The sequence below is a fragment of the Mesoplodon mirus genome (assembly GCF_964341445.2).
Source record: "Mesoplodon mirus genome assembly, chromosome: 6".
NCBI classification, from domain to species: Eukaryota; Metazoa; Chordata; class Mammalia; order Artiodactyla; family Ziphiidae; genus Mesoplodon; species Mesoplodon mirus.
In genome coordinates, this window is record NC_138982.1 from 106,574,127 (window position 1) to 106,597,352 (window position 23,226).

Below are 23,226 nucleotides of genomic sequence, written 5' to 3' on the forward strand. Positions count from 1 at the left end.
CTGACCATAATACAAAATGCTTCATAACCTTATGGTTATTAAAATGTAAAATGCTTTATGAACTTATGGTGATTCAAGTTTCTTACATATCTAGGCCCCTGTTTTTTTTTTTGTTTTTTTGTGGTACGCGGGCCTCTCACTGCTGTGGCCTCTCCCGTTGCAGAGCACAGGCTCCGGACGCGCAGGCTCAGCGGCCATGGCTCACGGGCCCAGCCGCTCCGCGGCATGTGGGATCTTCCCGTACGGGGGCACGAACCCGTGTCCCCTGCATCGGCAGGCGGACTCTCAACCACTGCGCCACCAGGGAAGCCCTAGGCCCCTGTTTTAAGGTACCAATCTTACATTCTGTGGCAGAAGGGTTAAATTATATGTATTTAAAAACACAGGTATCGGGCTTCCCTGGTGGCGCAGTGGTTGAGAGTCCGCCTGCCGATGCAGGGGACACGGGTTCGTGCCCCCGTACGGGAAGATCCCACATGCCGCGGAGCGGCTGGGCCCGTGAGCCATGGCCGCTGAGCCTGCGCGTCCGGAGCCTGTGCTCTGCAACGGGAGAGGCCACAGCAGTGAGAGGCCCGCGTACCACAAAAAAACAAACAAACAAAAAAACCCCACAGGTATCAATTTTTGATGTTAAAAAATACTAAAGTAAAAAAAAAAGAACTGCTTATGGAAACTCTTTCATAAAGCTGCACTAAATAATATTACTTATTGTACTTATTAAGTAACATTATTTATCCAAATAAGGGGAGAAGTGTAATCCACATGAAGAAGGTGATTACAAACTTTCCAAATCTAATAAGGTATCAGAATAATGAACCTACTGGAAGTTATCTGAAAAGTATTCAAGCTTTGAAACTTTTACTGATGACTCAAAGATAACTGCATCAGCTTTTAGTTGGGAATCTGTTGTCTATCCACCTTAATTCAAGTTATAAATAATGCCTCTAGAATGATCTAAATGCTTGTTTGAATAGAAAGAGATAAAATAATATGTCTTTAACAGTTGTGTCTGTGTACCATATTGCCTGCATATGGTATATTACAGATGACAGGGAGGAACACTACTTGCCAGCCTCATGTCCTCTTAGTTCCTTATGTGCTATGCAACCCTTACTTACAGTTCCACAAGCAGACCTTAACTCTGCGTATCACTTTACCTCGCTGGTAAATTCCTACCCATCTCCTATTCATTCTTTGAGAATCAACTCTGCCTTCAAAGTTTTTCTGATTCATTCTGGCCCCTACCTTGGGGTAGAGTTAAAAACATTCTCTATTCTTTCCACTGAGAATAATTTATACTTATTTCTTAAAAGCATGTAATATTGTTTTATAATTGTCTACGCCCCTACTTCTTGACTTGGAATTCCTAAATCACAAGGACAGTATCTCATTTTTTTGTATCCTTCTGTGGTTAACATAGGAGTTGGCATACAGTGACCTTTGAATAAATGTCTGCAGAATGAATGAGATCAGATATATATTCCACTGATTTAGTCTCCTATAAATCCACCATTTCCAGCTTGGAATCCTTTTCTGAATTCAAATTTCTCATTTCTATAATTGTCAGTTATAAAACCTACCTAGATTTTCCAGATATAGCAAATTCAAATCCACTGCTTCAAAACAATTCATTCTCTTTGTCCAATGTTCTATCTACATCCTCTCTTTCCTCATGAAATTATAATGTACTCACAGTTGCTGAGGTTTAAAAATTTGAGGATCATCACAAAAGGGAACAGGCTACTTTCTTACCTGAAAGCCTTTAACAATTCCAGTATATTTATGGACTGACATTTCAGTTTTTAGAGTAGCATTCAGTCCCTTTAGGGTCTATAGCAACCCCACCCCCAACCCCACAGAAACTAAACTCTTCGATTAGTTTTGTCATTCACACACTTCCCCGTTTCTGTGCCACCCTATTAATGCCACTGGACAGCTATGAGAACCAAATAATAAAATGAGAAGGGGCTCTGTAAACTACAAATCCTCTACAAATATCAGTATTATCCTCCTCTATCATTTAAAACCCAGCTGAAAGCATCTTCCTCTGTGAAGGCTTTTCAGATATGCTATCTGTAATGTCTCCTTCTGAACTCACACAGCATTGCCTGTGCCTCTTAGCACTGAGGCATGTGAATGATCTATTCCATCAGATAAAAATGTTTATAATAGAGTGTATAAGAAATTAAGCATATTTTAAATATTTATTTCATCTTTGAATTTTTCCTCTTATCATGTATTCTTAGGTTGACCACACATGTGAAAACGAGAAAGCTCTATGATAATTGGCTGAACTTCACCTATATTGTAAATTTTCTATAACAAAGTCTCTCGATTTTTGGTACAAATGAGAATCATATGTTAAAAAGCAGAGATAGATAAATATTTTTTTAAAAGTTTTACAGGTAATTCTGATGTACTTAAACTATTAAGAAGCATTCTATAGCATAATTTGTTTTTTTCCTTGTTTTTTTGGTGGGGAGAGAGGTTAACTTTGACAATGCATTTAAATGACATTTCACTCTGTAATGATGAAGCTATTAATACAGTTAGCAAAATAAATAGAAAATAAAACAAATCAAAACCCTCTGATATAATGCTTTTTATCACGGGAATATGATCACTACATGGTCGTACATCTAATGAGTGATGCTATAATGTATGTAATAAATGCATAAATATGTAAAAAAATTAAAATATATTATTTAATGGATGCCTCCTTATGTATTTAAAAGTAACCCACATAAAGACTCAGTTAAATGGAGCTACCTAAAATGTAAGGTAGCTTTATCTTTCCTATCTTTGTATTCAAAGTTCTGTTAATACTTGAGGAGAAAAAGTAAAAGGATCTGTAGGATCTACTTTCATGTCTATGTAAGAATCATATGTAGAATTGTACTCACTTGCCAGTGGCCCATGAAAAACTTGCTTCAGAACTATTTTTAAAAACAGGTAATGGGTTTTTACTATTATTTTAAATAAACACTTTAAAAATTTGTCCTTAGGTTTCAAAAATGTCTCAGAATTCATTATTCCTTTTTACCTAAACACCAAACGTAAAACTATTAACTGTATTTCTCTATGATAGTGAACAGGTATTAGCTATAGTTACAGAAAGTTCATTTGCAAATTAGTTAAGATTCTACATACAGGATTCAGAATAATGTTAAAAGTGCCAGGCTTATTTAATTATAAGAAAAGAGATAATAGCTTCTTATGGAAGCAGTTCCCATACTAAACTTTATGTAACACTAATTTTTTTTTCTCTTTTTTCAGTTATTTTCATTTATGCATACTCTTTGTACCATGTTGGGAGTTTGAGGTGGGGGGGGAGGGGAGGATATAATATATGGGGAATGTGGCCTTAAAATCCTCCTTTTCTTCAATTACATGATCAAATAAATTTTACCACAAGAGATTCAAGTTTCAGTGAACTGTCATTTAAATTTAATTTAAAATGAAGGGATAAATATATACTATTTACCTCATCTTTAATGATTTTCATGAAAGGAAATATGACTCTCACATTAGTTGCTGTTCTTAAAAGCTGGTAGCATTGATCTACAAAAACTTGTTTTGAAGGATTAGACTTTAGCTGAAGTTTACTCCATATGAAAATCAACTCCCTGTAAATAAGAAAAGAAGAGAAATATCAAAAATACAGTTTATTCAAATACAGACATTAGCTGTCATTCCCTGATTCTGTAGTGCCCTGGCTGGGATGTATACAAAGTGGGTGTACATGGATATTAAGTTAACTGCCAAGCTACTTCCGCTACCTATTTGGGACTAATAGAAGCTAGGAGAAAAGGTGAGATTAGAAATTGCAATTTGCTGTATGGAATGCATTCTAATTATATGCCAACAAACCTAAGGCATCTCTAGTACTTGATCAAAACAAATTCTAATCTCAGTATACCAATATTAATGATACTGCTTAAAAAATTTAACTTTGACCTTTAATTAATACCCACTTGCAAATTTAGAAATCAATGTTGTAGAATTTCTGCAAAGAAGAAATGGTTCATACTTTTCATTCTATTAAAATACCAAAAGTACTACAGATTAAAAGTGTAAGTATATTATAGTACTGATTCTGAAAATTTATGTTTTATATCATCTACTCTTCCATTAAGATGTAGTATTTTAAACAGACAAGCTATGGACCATTTAAACTATTTCACAGGTAGAGTCTTTTCTAAAATATGGCCAAGGTTATTAGATGAACAAGGTAGGAGCAGTGGGTTTTGAGGCAAAGGAAATCATAAGATATAATTGTTACATTTGGATATCACATTTTAGCAAATTAGAATTCCTTGGAAAGTGTCATAAAAGTTACATAAAACATCATAATCTAAAACGTATTAAAATAATTTATGAAAATGTTTAAAAAAAAAGTGATATACTGAGAATGTACTTTGAACCCAGCACATACAGCTATTAAATCTAAGGACAGCTTGACTACTATCATGAAGGTATGCATACTCTATTTAGAGAGACAACACAGAACACAAAACAAAAAATGATGGCAAGCACACAGAAAGTAAAACCAAAATTCCTCTTCCATTTCACACTAGCTGTGTGGGTGTTCCTAAGCTTTCGTCCACCACTTACTTTTTTTTGGCACACATATTCCTTTGGAAAGCTCACCAGGTTTCACACCATGTTCCCAAATCTCTAGCTCTGACTTCTTTCCCGGTTTCCATAACTGGATATTTCAACTTAGATTGGTTTCTATCACTTTAATCCATTTAGAACAAATCAAATTCCTGCAAAATTGATTATCTTTTCCTAGATCAATGACACTAAACATTCCTCTAACCTGTCTGGTTCTAACCTGCTTGTTTTTCATAGTCATTATATTTTTATTATATTTTTGCCCACAGTTTTATCATTCTTTCTCAGTGCTACCACGTTAGGTCCTTTAATTTTCCATATGTACTTCTATAGGGGTTGCTAAACTGATCTGCTTCCAGCCTCCCAGATTATTGCATTTAGTACTTGTTCAATATGCCTTGTGGTGTTAAAAGCAACAGAAACATGGGCTTTGGTGTCAGAAGGATCAGGATTTGAATCCTGGGCATTCTTCTAGGTTGGTTTCCTCAGTGTCAGTTAATGTGCTTCATTTATTCTCATTTTTTGTTGTGCTGATTGCTCTACTTGGAAAATATTTATTTCTAAGATAAGCTTATCTTTCAGAGTCCATATCAAGTGCCTCTTCTTCATGAAAACTTTCATGAATACCCCAAACTAAAGTGATAACTACTTCAGAACAGATCTTATCTCTCTTATTGATTTAATGCCTTTCATATACTTCCTTGTTTATAAGTCCTGTTTCCCCAACTATTAATACATTGTAAATCTTCTCAATGACACATTATATAGTGGAGGTAGTGAAAAAGAACAGGAGATTGGGAATAAGAGACCTACATTTCAATAGGGCATTACATACCAACTGAGATGGTACTCCCCAGTTCACAGTGAACCACCATTTTCTAAGAACAGCCCGAATACACAGGGTTGGAACCTCAGCGGCCATGCCTCCTAAGTGACCCTCCTCACTCCTTAAAATATTAATTCAGGGATGGGAAACTGACCCCAGTTAAGTCAGTCAGAATCCCTGGAATGTTCTCAACTCTAAACTATGAAGCCTGGGGACTGTTGGCATTCTTCTGGTCTGCAACAGGAAAGACTGAAGCCAAATGGCAGAACCGAGATACTTTTTAAAAACCCCAGCAATCTCAACGTCCCTGTTAGCAATTATCTTTGAGGACCACCTATAACCCCGCCCTTTTTGTGGCTCATGTCATACCCCAGTATACATTCAATAAATACTACCTTCTCCCTGAACTAGTCAGACATAGGATTTTATCACTTGGAAACTGACTAGTATAAATTCCAACTCCATTTTGTTACTAGCTGTGTGGCTTTTATCTCTTTTATCCAGTTTTCTTATACATAAAAAGAATTAAGAGAGATAAGTGAAAACACCTAGGTGAAATGTCTGGTATATACTCATGTTTAATAAATTGCTCAGATAGTCTTCTTTGTGAAGACCAAAGGGAAAGTTTAATGAAGCTTATGTTTTCCTTTCCAAAAAAGGGTCCTTAAAAAAGAAACAACACAGCACTGATTTGTTGTACAAACACATTTCCCAGGTAGCTAACTGCTAATATAACCACCAAGTTATCTAGTTTCAGAGAGACTATAACAAGGTCTATAGCCACCCTTACCACGTAGATTTTTTTTTCATACTATACCCATTTTATAGTAAGTAATGTTTAATAGCAGAGGCTGCCTGGGTTTGAATCATTATTTACTAGTTGAATGGCTTGGGCATAATATTATCTACCCCATAAGACTGCTGGAGTAAATGAGATAATGCATATATAAAGCATAGACAAATGGAAGCACTCAGCAAATATAAGCAGCTGCTATTATTATAATATTCTTATTATTATCGATGGTGAGAGAACTGGATTAGTAGCTTGCTTCATTGGCTTGAGACAGAGCAAAACTGGACTGTGATCAGGTTTTGTCCTCAGAGAGGGGAGATGAAGAGTAAGCTGAAGACCAAGATGAAACAGACAACATGGACCTTATAAGCTGGAAAGAATCCTGCTCTTGAAGTTACAGTGAAAATCAACTTTTTTGGACCCCAGCACTCAGAAATATAAAGGAGAGAGGTAGAAGAAATAAGAGGGCAGGCGATCAGAACTCAGCCTACTCAGAAGGAAGGACAAAGAAGCAGGCTAAAGATTCCTTTTCGGTTAGGCAGCTGGGAGTCACACACCCAGCTTCTATTCTTAGAAGGTGACTGTGGCCAGGAGCAGGAAAGATAGGCACTGTTCTATTTTTAAAGTTCTTCCCTAAAGAGTAGAAATTGGTCAGCCAAGAGAAGAAGAAAATAAAATGTTTTCCTGGTCCTTTTTGGTTTGTTTATACTTGATTCCAGTTTACTTCGGAGTGTGTTAAAATGAAAACAATGGATATTCTGTTTAAATAGTTTAATATAGCCAAGGGTAGAGAACATTCCTATCACCATAGGAAAAGATATACTATAATAGTAATGACTATATCCTGTTTCAAAGTAACTACATATTAAGAAATGATAATACTTTGAAAACTATTTAGAAGTGTATGTCTTACCATCGTCTCCTGATCCTCTCCTCTATTTGTAATTTCAATTTACACGGTAAACTTCTGAATAAAAATTTGTATATTCTAAGAGTCCAGTCCCATAGAAGATAAATCCACTAGTTTCTAGACCCAGTTCTATTAATTAGCTATTTGACTCTATCTCTGAATCTGAAGATTTTAACCTATAAAATCTATAATATATTAAATAAGTTTATCTTTAAACCCCCTTCAAGCTATTGTTTTAAGTATGTAAGAACTTAAAATTTGAAAGCATTTATTAAAAAATGTTTATAGCCCATATCATTTCATATTATGATGTTAGGCACATGAAACCTAGTTTTCTCTTAAGAATTAATGACATGTCAAAGTGGTAGGGTTTTTTTCTTTTGTGTGTGTGTGTGTGTACTGGGGTAGGGGAGGCAGAAGTTATTAGAATCTTTTCTAATTATTATTCATGATTTCATCTAATAGCACTTAAGGGCTGGTACTAAAAATACTCTCAAACCACATTCTAAATTACATGATTGCTAGATAAATTTGATGCTTCATAATATTCTGCTAACAATTTTTTTCTGCTAATAATTTTTACGTGGTTTTAAAAATGCTTAGAAAAACTAATAGTTACATAATACCATTTATATTAGTGTCCCCAAAATGAGTTACTTAGGTATAAGTCTAGCAAAATATGCATAAGATCTACATGAGGAAAAATTCTAGCAAAATATGTATAAGATCTACATGAGGAAAACTACAAAACTCTGATGAATGAAATCAAAGGACTAAATAAATGGAGATATGTTCCATGTTCATGGACAGGAAGGCTCAATATTGTCAAGTTATTAGTTTTTCTCAACTTAATCTACAGATTCAATCCCAATCTAAATCCCAGCAGGTTATTTTATGGATATGGACAAACTGTTTATGTGGAGAGACAAAGACCCAGAATAGCTAATACAATACTGAAGAAGAACAAATTTGGAGGAATGATACTACCCGACTTCAGGACTTAATATAAACTAACATAATGAAGACAGAGTTGTACTGGTGAAAGAAGAGACATATAGATCAATGGAAGAGAACAGAGAGCTAGAAATAGACCCACATAAATATAGTCAACTGTTCTTTGACAAAGGAGCAAAGGCAATACAATGAAGCAAAGATAGTCTTTTCAAGAAATGGTGCTAGAACAACTAGACATCCACAGTAAAAAAAAAAAAGAGTCTAGACACAGACCTTATACCCTTCACAAAAATTAACTAAAAATGGATCATGGTCTAAACAGAAAACACAGAAACTACAAAACTCCTAGAAGATAACATAGGAGAATACCTAGATGACCTTGCGTATGTTGATGCCTTTTTAGATATAACACCAAAGACATGATCCATGAAAGAAATAATTGATAAGCTGGACTTCATTAAGATTGAAAACTTCTCTGTGAAAGACAATATCAAGAGAATTAAAAGACAAGCCGCAGACTGGGAGAAAATATTTGTAAAAGACTCATCCAATAAAGGACTGTTATCCATAATATACAAAGAACTCTTATAACTCAAAAATAACAAACAACCCAATTAAAAAATGGGCCAAAGACCTTAACAGACACCTCACCAAAGAAGATATACAGATAGCAAATAAGCATATGAAAAGATGCTCCACATCATATGTCATCAGGGAAATGCAAATTAAAACAACAAGATACCACTACACACCTATTAGAATGGCCAAAATCTGGGACACGAATAACAAATGCTGGTGAGGATGTGGAGCAACAGGAAATCTCAAACACTGCTGGTGGAAATGAAAAATGGTACAGCCACTCTGGAAGACAGTTTGGCAGTTTCTTACAAAACTAAACATACTCTTACCATACGTTCCAGCAATCGTGCTCCTTGGTATTTACCCAAAGGAGGTGAAAATTTATGTCCACACATAAACCTGCACACAGATGTTTATAGCAGCTTTATTCATAACTGCCAAATCTTGGAGGCAACCAAGATGTCCTTTAGTAGATGATGGATAAATAAACTGTGGTACATCCAGGCAATGGAATATTATTCAGCACTAAAAAGAAATGAGCTATCAAGCTATGAAAAGACGCAGAGGAACCTTAAATGCATATTACTAAGTGAAAAAGGCCAATCTGAAAAGGCTACCTACTGTATGATTCCAACTATATGATATTTTGGAAAAGGCAGAACAATGGAGATAGTAAAAAAAAAAAATCAGTTGTTTCCAGAGGTGGTGGCAGGGGTGGGAGGGAGAGATGAATAGGCAGAGCACAGAGGATTTTTAGGGCATACTCTGTATGATATTATAGTGATGGATATATGTCATTATATATTTGTCCAAAACCATAGAAAATTAACACTAAGAGTGAACCCTAAAGGTAAACTGTGGACTCTGGGTAATTAAGATGTGTCAGTGTAGGTTCATTCTTAGTAAAAAATGTACCATTTGGTGAGTGATCTTGATAATGGGGGAGGAAATGCCTTTGTGGGGGCATGCCTGTACCTCCCTCTCAATTTTGTTGTAAAACTTAAAACTGCTCCAAAAAATGAACTCTTAAAAAAATTTAAAAATAACACTCTAAATTTACTTTAAAACATAACTATTTTATTGTAACACATTCCTTAAATATCAACACTATTAATTACTGGTACATGATCATTTTCTTTTTTAATCCTTACGATAGGTCTTACAACCTATTGTTTTTTGCACAATAAATGTGGGGGGAAAAGTGGCTTAACATTTTCATATAACTTAAAAAAAATATATAAACTACAAATTCTGCTAACCAATTCTCCTTCTGTACCCCATCTCACCATTTCAATTTCTATATTAGGAACACTTACCAGATACAGTACATTTCCCCATTCTGGAGCTGTGGAATAAGAAAGGATTCACAGAGTTGCAAGGCTAACATAGTCTTGCCTTCTTTTTCAGTGTTACAGATGATATCAATTCCACTCTTACAATCAGTTTTCAGTAAATGCTATAGGAGAAAAAGAGAAACCAGTTTGTATCATTAAAAATATCTAGAAAGATAGGTGTAATAAATGTTTAAATTAAGCATTCAGAAGAAATTAGATTTCTAGTTTTCTTCTACAAAGACAATGATGAATTGTACAGAGATATTTTCATGTTTTCATAGTTTCACTATATAGAATCTACAGTTTACAATGACTACTTTTAATCTCAATGTCCACAGCTTGTAGGCATGTAGGGTCCATATTCGAAAAAGGTTCTTTCATCTTAAAAAAAACCAAAATAACAAACATATGCATTTAATTTCTTACGATTTTATTTAAAATGCAAAATCATAAAGCTTCTCGGTTTTTATTTAACCTCTGTCACACCAGAAGCTCACGTAACATGAATAACGCTTATCAACAAAAATTTTAATTTCATCATTTGTTAATATCAGACTCTAATTCAATATGAGCTTAAAGAATGGTGCCAAAGGGAACATCTAGATAATGTAATCTTAAAACCTTTGATATTACTGTAAAAGGAATTTAACAAGAATGGGCTACTTTTTTTTTTTTTGGTAAGGTTAAAATGGTAATAGGCAAACATAATCTCAAACAATACCTCCCGGAATAGGTGATCTTCTACAGGTGACATAAACAGACATGTGAAGAGTGCTTGATGGAAGTACAAGTCTTTACTGATTTCTGGGTGATTTATACAACATTTAATAAGAGCCATTGCTTCAGGTATGCGTTCACAAGCAATTAGATATCTGGCACGTAGTTCGAAGAATAGTGGATTTTCAGAACTTAAATATTTGTTCACTATATTAAAAAGAAAACAGACTCTTATTACTCTCATGAAAAGACTGTCTCAAACTTTGTTCTTTGACACCTTAGCGCTAACATGTGGTATCTAATTAAATCAACTATTTAATTAAACAGTATTTTTCTTATTAGGAGTTTACTTGTGAAAAGAATGTTCAGTTAAATGATTGGAAAAATGGAAGTAAGAGACACCAAAACTGTGCCCAAGAAATATTTGCTGATTCTTTCTCAGTCTAAAAAGTAAGCAAAATTAAAAAACAAAAAAAACATGAAATATTCTTTTTTTGTGTTCACTAATGTTAAAATATGTTTCAAATGACATGGGATCTGGAATTTCTTTCTAGTCTAAGATTACGTACTTTATCTTCTTACTGACCAGTATTTTCATTCCTATAAGATTAAAGGGCTAAATTGTAATTTGTTATTAAACCATATTAATTCAGGTTAATTATAGAGAAATGTAATCTGAATTAATGAAAAAGTTCAATCATAAAAGAAATATATTTTATTACTTTCAAACAAAAAAATTAAGTTACAAGTAGTGCCAAACAGGACTGCTTATTAATATATGCCCATGTGTCACTAAGGATAATTACTAATTAATACTTGCTTTTACACAATTTTAAAATATATAAAAACCTTTATCTATATAAGTTCATTTAGACCTAACAACAACCTCATGACAGGTATAATATTAATACTTGTTTTACAGATCACAAAACTGAGTCTCAGAGAGGTCAAATGACTTGCCCAAGGACAAAGAATTAATTAAATAAGTGACAGAGCAGGAACTGGAACCCATATTTCATGATTTCAAATTCAAACATCTTTTAATTAGTTATATATGTTTAATCAGTAGCTTCTGAAATGCCTATGAATAATGTTTTATTGGGGCTTCAACATTTGCCTTGCACTTCTGTTTACACTATACGATAAGCAGACAATGATTTTGTATAGTTGATGCAAAGATAAACTTCAGACTGATCTTTACCCTGATGATCACCAACTAGAGTACAGTCATCTACATTAATGAGGTTCTAGAGCAGCTTTTCCCAAAGTGAGGTATGCTAGTGTTAAGTATAAAAGGAATATGTATGAAAGGACTATATACATATTATAAACTGTATATATTGAGGCCATCAGCCCTCACACCAACAAGCAACAGATTTGTTCTAGCTCCTACTGAAAGGAGCCTAAAAGCTACCCTAAAACCCCAAACTCTCCTCCCCTGTTCTCATTCCCTATGATTCTGTCTTTGCCTAGCTCCTGTCCCCTCTGGCCACATTCTCCAGTTTCCTCAGAGATTCCTTCAAGGTTGTCACCCTTGCCTTCCCTATATTTGACGGTTCATACTTTTCCTCAATAAGTCGACTCTTCCTCCTCTGATCTAACTACTGCCTCCCTCTTCAGTTTTTTTCTTTTGTTTTTATTCCTTTCCAAGACCCTCACATCAGGTGCTACTCTCCTTTGTATCCTTTATATTTATACCACACCATTGTCACATATACCTTAGCTCTTTCCTTCTAGTCTTGTCCTACCTCCCATCTCATTCCACCACTGCTTCTCCTGGTCTTATCTCTTTTTTCATCTTCTCTAACATCTCTTCTAGTCCTCTACACTTGTATCTGGGGTCAGCTTGCTCTTAAGCCCTAGAATCATAGCCCCTTCTCCATTCAGTTCTACTCACAACCCACCCCACTCCTTTACCTGGGACAAATGGAAAGATCCTAACCTGCTCAGGCAACTGGTGGTGTGAAATGTCTTCTCACCAGACCAATATCTGAATGGTTCCAGCTGGCAGGTCTTGTCTTTCCCTTTGGCCATGGTATAATTGCACTCCGTAGGCTCTCTCCATGCTCTCAAATGTGTCCACACTTCTGTGCTTATTTACTACTGCTCAGCTTACATTCTAAGTTTTGGTGACCCAAATGTTCTGGGGCTCAGGAATAATATGGCAAATGTTTTTTTAAAAAGAATTAACTAGAAATAGTTGACAGAGCTTCCTGCCTTCAAAAGCAGATTTTGGCTCACAGGAACCACTGTGTATCTAGGTTGGAGAGGAAGTGATGTCCAAAAGGTATGCAGGTGGTAAGGGGATGAGACAAAACTTAACTTCTATTAATGAATGAAGTTTGGGAAATACTGCTCTGGAGTATTTGGAATCGAAATTTACTTACTCATTTAATTAGTCACTCATTCACTTATGCATTCATCATGTGGTCATTCATTCAGTAAACAAATATTTATACTGAGCACTGGCTAGGTGTAGGATGTATGGTAGTGTGTATCAAAACAAAAGCTGAAGGAATTCCATCCTTCACAGAGTTTCCTGTATAAGGGAGATTCCATGTGCTTAAGCAGGGTGTTTTTTTGTTTGTTTTGTTTTAAAGGGTGTTCCTACTTAAATAGATTTTAAAAAACATAACTGAAGTGAAAACAAACTCTGTAAAAAGCATGGGGATACTAAATATGTTAACACTCTGAATTCCCATTTTAACAGGAAATTACTAGAAATAATTGTACCTAATCTTATGTTAAATCACTCTTGGGCTGGGTTAATATAACAAATTAAACACACTTCATGTGAAAATACATCACTCTTATTCAGTATTATAAAATAAAGAAAAATCACTATTACTGCTCTAGTTAGAAAATGAAATTGTATTTGCTTCTCACAAATGTTGGTTTAGAGTTTGAGTCTCCTGAAGTACCTATCTCCTGAGATGCTGGCTGGGCTTTTAGAACAGCTTGCAACACTGGATCTTCCCATGGGCCACCATCTCTAATGATTCGAGTCACCAGTTCCAGATTCACATTTCCATATCTGCGGAGGTGATTCTGGCATTCCTAGGAGAGAAAAATCATTTTGGCTTTGTGAATTTAAAGGGGTTAAAAACTAAACTTGATCATCATTGTCAATAAAATGACTGATGGTCAGTGAGGCAGCTGTTAAACTACAGAAGAGAAAGGGTTTCTTTAGTAACCTAATTAGGGTGTCAAAACCCCATTAGTACACAAATAGGCTTTAATGCCAAAGGTTACACAGTTTGTACATAATTGGACTTAGAAAATCCCATTATAACAGGGATGAAGTGTAACCTAAGGGAAAAACATATGGGATGCATCATTTCTAGGAAAAGAACCAGGCTGCAAAAACCTAATGGAAAAACTTACAGGATGCATCATTCCTAGGAAAAGAACCAGGTTGCAAAAATGTAAAACGTTTATGTTCAGTTATGTGAGGGTTCATAAAGTTTCTGTTAACAATGGCAGGCCTAACAATAAGAAGGTAATAGAGAGGTCCCTGTCCAATTCAGATTCTGGTTGGCAGGTAGGTACAGGTCTCTGTCCCTGATCCCAAATGTAGAGTCTTAGGTGTAGCAGAAAGCTGGAAGATGGAAATTCTATTCCACTTTGTTGTGTAAGTAGATTTATAGTCTTGGGATGAGAAATGACAGGCTGAAGGAATGAATCCAGGCTATACTATGAAGACTTTACATTAGGTTTAAGATAAAGATACTATTGATAAGTTGGGCATTAACTGATAATTTGTCTATGCCTTTTGGGGGATTTTTTAAAAAAGATATTTGAAATGTTTTTAGAGAATCTGTTATCTTAGACTTGTGATTAAAATATGAAATATGTAACAAGTTTGTAAACAATGTTTAATATTTAGGAAAACTTGGTTTACTGAATTTATAAATTTATTAGACTTAGATTTACAAGATTTAATCATTTGATTATGATGCTTTGATTCATTATATACTTTGTTAGGTATCTTTTAAAATGTTTCATGGAATTTAATTTGATAATTTAAAAAGATTAACTGAAGGCCTAGTGAAGGTATGGATAGATTTATTTTTTAATGCATAAATTGAGCTTAAGGCCTTAAGAAAAAACTTGATATTGAAACTGGCAATGCTAAAAACTGGAATAAACTGCACATCAATTAAAATACAAGCGACTGTCAGAATTTCTTTCTGTGCTAAAAAATCCTTCAGACATGAAAAACTTAGTAACAGTTATAAAGTGAAACTTCAGGATAAAACCACATATATTTACAAATTTTATTTATCAGATGAATCATTAGGCTACATATTCAAAGTGGCAGTGAACACTTTGCTTTTATTAAATTGTCATGCTCTTTCATCGTTTCAACATTCCAAAGTGATATCTATATGCCACTTTTCATTCATTGTTAAAATACATGAAAGAGGTTTTGTTTTATAAGAGAACAAGGCAGTAGAAGGAATCAAGTTTCAAGATGAAGAATCATTCAAAGAAGCCAAAGGATCATTAAGTCAAAACATGAAAGTAAGTATCTTCTAAAAGCTACTTAGGGAATTCCCAAATTAAAATGAGCAAGCAAGCAAACAAAAACCCTATAACCAAATGGGCAAGTTACTTAACCTCTCTGCTCCTTCAGTTAACTCCTCTACAAAACGGATACTAAAAACACCTACTTCATAGGATTGTTGTGAGGATTAAATAATACACAGTATTGAAAAGTGCTTAGGACAATGCATAAGTACTTAATAAATGTTAGCTATTTTTTTTCTATTTTTTAAGATTCTGAATAAATATTTTATTTTAGGATACCCAACTGCCTTAGCATAAAATTAATTTCTACATTTCCATGTGTCAGCATATTATAGCACTCATAAAAATATGGTATAAAGTTATTGATCAGCCATGATTGTTTTAACACATGGAACATAGTAATGATCTGTGGCAATGACTTCATGGTTAAAAACAATCATCGATTTCAAACCTCAAGGTAAACAAACTCCTAAATTACTCTAGACATACATATTGCTGCCCATACAAATTAAACTACTGTAAGCTGGCTTTTGGTCCAGTCAAAGCACAAGAAATAAGGTGAGCTGGATGCCAGCCCATGAATCCCTGATTAGGCTTTAGCTCTGCTGCTGAGTACTTGGACAGTCTTTCTTTCTAGCTGTGTTAGGACAGGTGAGGCACCAATCATACAGCCATTAGTGCTGTGAGACCTAGAACTGGACTTGGGCCTAAAGTCAAGATATGGTGAAACAGGTCTATTGCTAATTTCTTAAACTTGGCTGAAAATAAGAAACACTTGGAGGTCCTGTTAAAAAATGATTCCCAGACCCCAATTCAAACCTACTGAATCAAGGTTTCTAGGAGAAAACCCTGATAATCTGTATATTTAACAATCCCTACCCCACAGTCAACTCTGGCATACTTTTTGATTGTATTGGGTTGGCCAAAAAGTTCCTTCGGTTTTAAAGTAAAAGTAAGACAATTGTTGCATTTTTCACCAAGAACTTTATTTACCATTTTGTTCCACTACCTTCTGCCATTTTTCAGGCAACTTCATAATTCCATCTTGCCAAAACTTTTTATCTTTTTAAGCAAAGAACTGTTCCAGGTGCCTTTTATAGTCTTCCAGGGAATTGAAATTTTTTCCATTAAGAGAATTTTGTAAAGACCGAAATAAATGGAAATCCGAAGGTGCAATGCCTGGTGAATACGGCGGATGAATCAGAACTTCCCAGCCACTGTAACAGTTTTTGCCTGGTCATCAAAGAAACATGCAGTCTTGCATTAACCTGATGGAAGATTATGTGTTTCTGTTGACTTTCTGGATGCTTTCTGTCGAGTGCTGCTTTCAGTTGGTCTAACTGGTAGCAGTACTTGTTGGAATTAATCGTTTGGTTTTCCAGAAGGAGCTCATAATAGAGGACACCCTTCCAATCCCACCATATACACATCACCTTCTTTGGATGAAGACCGGCCTTTGGTTTGGTTGGTGCTGGTTCATTTCGCTTGCCCCACAATCTCTTCCATTCCACATTATTGTATAGTATCCACTTTTCATCGCCCGTCACAATTTGTTTTAAAAACAGAACGTTTTCATTATGTTTAAGTAGAGAATTGCATGTTGAAATACAGTCAAGAAGGGTATTTTTGCTTAACTTATGTGGAACCCAAACATCAAAGCGATGAACATAACCAAGCTGGTGCAAATGATCTTCAACACTTGATTTGGATATTTTGAGTATGCCGGCTATCTCCCGCGTGGTATAACGTTGATTGTTCTCAATTAATGTCTCAATTTGATCGCTATCAACTTCCACTGGCCTACCTGACCACGGAGCATCATCCAGTGAGAAATTGCCAGCACAAAACTTCACAAACCACTTTTGACACATTTGATCAGTCACAGCACCTTCTCCATACACTGAAAAAAATTTTTTTCACGTTTCAGTTGCATTTTTACCTTTCTTGAAATAATAAAGCATGATATGCCAAAAATGTTGCTTTTTTCTTCCATCTTCAATATTAAAATGGCTATACAGAAATCCACCAATTTTGATAAGTTTTTTTTTTAACACACGATGATATGACAGCTGTCACAATACAATCTAACAAAATTGTTTCAAATGAAGTTAAAGACAATTAAGCACTACTAGCTACTAGAGCCATCTTACAGAAAAAACTGAATGAACTTTTTGGCAAACCCAATCCCTCCTACATTTGGAGTGCACTTTCATAAATGTTTATACTGTAAATTATATACCTGTACTCCTACCAATCCTTCTATTAAAGATTAGTAAATTAGCTTAAATTCATTTTTCTAATATAAAAATTATAAATGAAAGTTTTGTTTTTTGTGTGCATGCCCTCCTTGAGTCAAGTACACCATATTTTGGAGACCACTTCTATGGAGAAATAACTCTGGATAGGAAATAGAGATGAAAGAAAGATTTCACTTTTGTCTATTTAAAAAGACACAGGATGAAAGAAAAGTTTCTAAGTATCTTCTGGCTTATTTTTCCTTAAATAGTATCGTGGCTTTTTTGGATGATATTCAATTTAAAAGCCTCCCAAGTAAAAAAGGAAACACTTAAATCACTATAGAATTTACAACTTTTCTAGAGTATACTCATATTGTGTTTTTTTAGAATGTTTACTTAATTAATTTGGACCTGTATATTAACCTCATCCTTTATTTACCCACTGCACTGTGCTAAATATAATTTCCTCAGAAACTTATATTCAATCTTGTGTTTTTGCCAAAGGCAGAGAGAAAACATAACTACCTCACTCTTCTTTCAGAATCCGTTTAGTTCCAGAAGATGTTTCTTCCCCACACCTGCTGCCACTTTAGAGTTAGTTGGCCACCACAACATGTCTGTGAAGCTGCAGGTCAGTGTTCTGGCCATTACACAAACTTGATCTGAACCCTTTCGCTTATCATAGGATAAAAGTTCTTAATGCCCCAACTTCATATTTAAGGACCTCTGGATTTACCTACCTACTCACTCACCTATTATTGTACATCATGACTCCTTTTCTCCAGCCTGGTCTCTTCCATGTCTCCCAAACTTATCTTGTTCTTTCTTGCCTATGCCTTTTCTTGTATCATTCTCTTTCTCCTACAACTTTTGGTAAACCTATCTAAATCCTTTCTTAACTATTTTTCCACAGAGAAGCCTCCACTAGCCACCTCAATCCATAATAATTCTTTCTCCTGCAGTACCGAAAATCTGTACCACTCCACTCTTCTGGTACTCATAATATAGGAGGAAGGCCTTGCATTACTAATTAGGTGTTGCCATCTTACTTCCTAGGTAGTTAAAAGCTTCTTCAAACAGTCAGAAAGGGAAAGGTATATCAGAGAAGACATATTTGCAATAATAAATAATTTTTTAATCAAAATAGGAATTTATAGAAATCTGTGTAAGTAGAAGCACTATGAAATATCTGTCTTATTTTGAATGAAATGCAGATTCCAGAAGAAAAGTATAAAATACATGTCAAATTCATTCATAAGCAAGCTACTGCAGCAAATCAAAGCAAAAATACAAAAGGTATTCAATGTGGTTAATTTAGAAAAACAAAGCCTTAAAATACAGTAAAATCTTTACAATACTTTGAAATGAGAATGATCATGATATCTTTTATTATTATATTTTCATCGGTTATCTTATGGCAAAGCACTTTAAAAGTGGTAAAATTCAAAGATGTTAATGCAGTTTTCTTTTACAAAAAGACAATTCTCACAAATTTGCTGTTCATTTCTGTGATAAGTTCCTAAGAAGTATTTACCTGATGTTTTTGAAAACATAAACATTCCGAGTTTGCTCATGTAAAGAGAATAGTATACAGTGAAAAAGTTACGCTTTGTAAAAGAAAGTTCTTAAGGAGAAAATCATTTAAAATGGATGTTTGGACGTATTTACATCATTACATGATTGTTGTTGCCCAAAATCGGTATCACCTATAATGCTTGTATCTATGCCATTAAAAAACTTAAACTAGAATTTTCTGTTTAAAACAATCCTTCAATAAGAACCTGCTGTATAAAAAAATAAATTCTAAAATTCTAAAAAAAAAAATTCTTCATTTGGAGCATTTTAATGAGTTATTTTGTTTAAAAAATGGTTGCTATTCAAGAAAACAATGATTGATTTCATAAACAACAGAAATTTAGTAGTCAAATTGCAAATTTGCAAAAAGTTGCAAAATTGCAAATTTTTTATTAAAAAAATTATAAATTTGGTGGAAGGCATTTAAAACTGAGTATCAACATTTAGAAAAAAAAATTTTCCATTTGGATCTACCAAAGGAATCTTTTTCGCCTATGACAACTATTAAAACCAAGTATCAAAGCAAACTGAACTTAGAAAATCAGACTTTGAAGTACTATACGAACTGTTGAAAATTTTTCAAAAATAAAGCACATTCAGTCATACTGATGTCATTAAAGTCTTACACTGTTAAAATATTTTACTATGTATTTTTGTGTTTTATAATGTATTATAGTATTAGTGCACATACATAAATAACAAATATACATATATTGGGGATATGTGCTCAAACTTAAAAAAAAATCCGGATGGGTATAATATCAGAAGTCTGGGGATTCCTGGTTTTAGGAATTATTTGTTTTTATGCTTGTGTTTGGAATCAAATATAAAACTCATCTGCTTCTATTGATCCTAATGTCATGGCAGTTTTCTTCAACATCTCCTGATCTGCTTCTTCCTTGCCATTTCTATAATTTGCACTCTAGCTGATGCCTTCATCTGCTGTCACTCAGGTAACCAAACTAAAGTTTCTTCTTCCTCCCTCTCCCAGATAAGGTGGTCTTGAAAAGGCTTCAAAATGTTAGGACCATGAAGCATTTAAGATGGCAGTATAAATAAAAATGTTTCTTTAAACCTATTCTTTTGACATATACATTATTGCAAACCCATGGTTACATCATTTCATATAATAGATTAGGGAATACTGGAAAGAATGCTGGGTTGAGAACAGGATTTAGGCCCTTTTTCTGCTTCTATAAACCTCAACTCCACTGGAGCTTGATTTTCTGATCTATAAAATAAGGGATTATTGGATTAAATAATTTCTAAAGTGACTCTCAGTCTTAAAATTATAAAAATGCATTAATGTATATAAATTACACATATTTGATGTTTTAAAATAACTAGAATCATGTACTTAGTGAACTATTTAAGATACCTCTTTTGGGGCTTTTGAAAAAAACAAATATTTAAATATGAGTAATTGTCTCCTGTTTAATAAACCTGATTGCATTTTTATACATTAAAATTTTAGGTAACAATGTAAATGTTACTTAAATTAGCAAGCAGTTTTTTTTCTGAAGTGGAAGGCCATCATAAATACAGTAAAACTATCAACTTAGAGTATTATCAGATTTCAAAATTAATTGGTGGTTGCCATGCCAATAAAAGCACAACCCTGCCCTACTATCAATATTTTAAAATAAGTAATGAAATATTATGGCCAACAGAGAAGTGCTATTGTTACAGTTCTAGCCTCTAAGATAGACCCTGAAGCAGAATTCAAGTATATGCAAGATTTATTTGAGCATAGATTCCTACACAGAGAGCTAAATGTAAAATATGACTCAGCAGAAAGAGTACTGGAGTCAGTCAAGAGAACAGGTCACAATACAGGCTATGCTACAAACTGAGCAAGTTACTTAAGCGTCAGTAAACATTGCTGAAAGAATGAATTAATGAATCTCTCTGGTCTTTGGTTTCATCATTTATTAAAAAATTAGATTGGACTTAATATCCTCTACAGTTCTTTACAGCTAAATTTTCTATGAGCTAATATTTTATCTGGGAAAATATAAACTACTTTAAGCAGTAATATGTTGATAATTCTAATTATTATGTATTAAAGACACTCTACAGAATCAGCTTTCAGTGAATAATGAGTGCCTCAATGATCGTGATATGCTTTTAGAACTCATTTCAAAGTTAAGTCCTATCACTGACTTTAAAGGCACGTATATGTCTGCTCCCGACAACACACAGATTGCAAGATACTCAGGATATTAAGATCTTCATTTATGTTGGATACTATGGTGTGAGTAACTATCAATGTTCATCTCTTTTGAGACGACTGCTCTTCCATATGCCCAGGTATACCGGCCTTTCCTGAGATATGCAACTTACTGATGTTGACAGCCCGTTTGTTTGTTTGTTTGTTTGTTTTTGCGGTACGCGGGCCTCTCACCGCTGTGGCCTCTCTCGTTGTGGAGCACAGGCTCCGGACGTGCAGGCCCAGCGGCCATGGCTCACGGGCCCAGCCGCTCCACGGCATGTGGGATCCTCCCGGACCGGGGCACGAACCCACGTCCCCTGCATCGGCAGGCGAACTCTCGACCACTGCGCCACCAGGGAAGCCCTGACAGTCCTATCTTTTGGAGGCTTGCTCTTGGTCCCTTGAGCTTAACTATCTCAAGTTTATTTATTATATATTTTATGCTTGAAATAATTCTGGGTCTTTTATCTCTTCAAAGTGACTGTAGAACTTCAACAGCTGAACCAAAGTAAAGTGTTTCCTACTCAAACAGATTATTAAAAAAAAAAACACAGAGAAAGTGAAAACATTTCTGAGGCGGTGATATATAAGAATTATTAACCATGAGTAATAATTTCAAGATAAATGCCAGAGGAAAAATATCAAAGCTTTTACCCATTTCAACACAAGATTTATCTAAGGAATACAATCTTTACAAAATGATTTCAGAATCTGAAACTTTAATTTTAACATAAATCCCTCTTACTCCCAGTGCTAAATATGTGGCACACTTGTCAAACATGTTTCTTTCATAGATAGTGAAATCTTTTCCCTTATACTTTTCTCACAATTAAACATCCTTCAGTTTCTCTTTTTTCTTACACATCGTCAAAGTATAATCTAAAAGTAAACATTTGATGGTTTCATCCCATGAATACATTTATTGATGTCTCCCCCATCTTACTGTACACAGTGGTAACCAATGGACCATGAAGTAAACAGCTTCAGACAATACACCTCATTGTTCCTTATTTTTTAAGAGTCCAGCAAGGATAATACATCTCTAAATAGAATTTTTTTTAAAGAAAGAAATGGCTAGACATCAGATAGAAATGTCTATGGACTTACTTATCCTTCCTTTGTACTGGCAGACATACCAGTCCCCCTTAGGGGACTCAGACTACTAAGTGTTGGAAACAAAGGGATGAAAGTTAGTCTTTGCCCACCAAATCTAATTACGTCGTAGTTGGAGAGACTATCAAACCACAGACAGAATATAGATTAGTGCTTTGTAACGGTGGAAAAACTTAGGTGGGGCAAGTCATATGCAATCAAGATGGAGTTGTGCAGAGACAGGAGAGCTTCTATTCAAGCAGAAAATATGGGAACACAATTTTGAAACTGCTTCTCACTTATGTCTTGTTCTTAAGCTGATATGGTTATATTTAAAAACCTTTTAACCAGCAATACAAAGTGGATTTGAATACCAAGATGAGGAATTTGTCAAATTAAGTATTTGGGAAATTTCTTCCAAGTAGCCTAGGGAGGAGGGGACATGGTCCCAGTTTTGAGAAGGTTTTAGTGGAATGTTAATAGTTCTAAACTTATTCCTATTAGCTACAAATAATAAAATCTGGGAGATGCGCTGGTCTTATGACCACGATGAATATATACTCTAACTTCTCAGGGGACATCAACACTTGCCCCAGTGAAACAGGGTGGGCATAACGATCTATTGTGGCTGGTTCTTTTATTGCTGATTATTTTTTGCTCCTTTTAAGATGCTATTGCAGTAGGATAGCCTTGGGCCTCCTCTTGTTTGGAAGTTTATGTCCCCTACCTCCTCCCACCTCCTTCCTCTACTCCCCCAAGGAAGGTCAAACAGATTTAAAAATAGGGTGAAGTCCCAGGAAAAAAAGCTTAAGGAAGGCCAACTTCTACTCTGAACAAAAAAGATCTTTTT

At 34.7% G+C, this 23,226-nt stretch overlaps 1 protein-coding gene across 3 annotated transcripts in view; it reads right to left on the reverse strand.

The window, feature by feature from the left end:
• Window positions 1-23,226, reverse strand: part of ZNF654 (zinc finger protein 654) — a 94,255-nt gene that overhangs the window by 6,400 nt on the left and 64,629 nt on the right. For 2 of the 3 annotated variants that reach the window (XM_082625918.1, XM_082625919.1), the window contains exons 4-7: window positions 13,652-13,787; window positions 10,735-10,937; window positions 9,996-10,135; window positions 3,485-3,626 (exon numbers count right to left, since the gene is read on the reverse strand). In XM_082625918.1, coding sequence (XP_082482044.1) covers window positions 3,485-3,626; window positions 9,996-10,135; window positions 10,735-10,937; window positions 13,652-13,787 — 621 coding nt within the window. The remainder of the gene's footprint in view (window positions 1-3,484; window positions 3,627-9,995; window positions 10,136-10,734; window positions 10,938-13,651; window positions 13,788-23,226) is intronic. The other variant, XM_082625920.1, reaches the window with a different exon arrangement.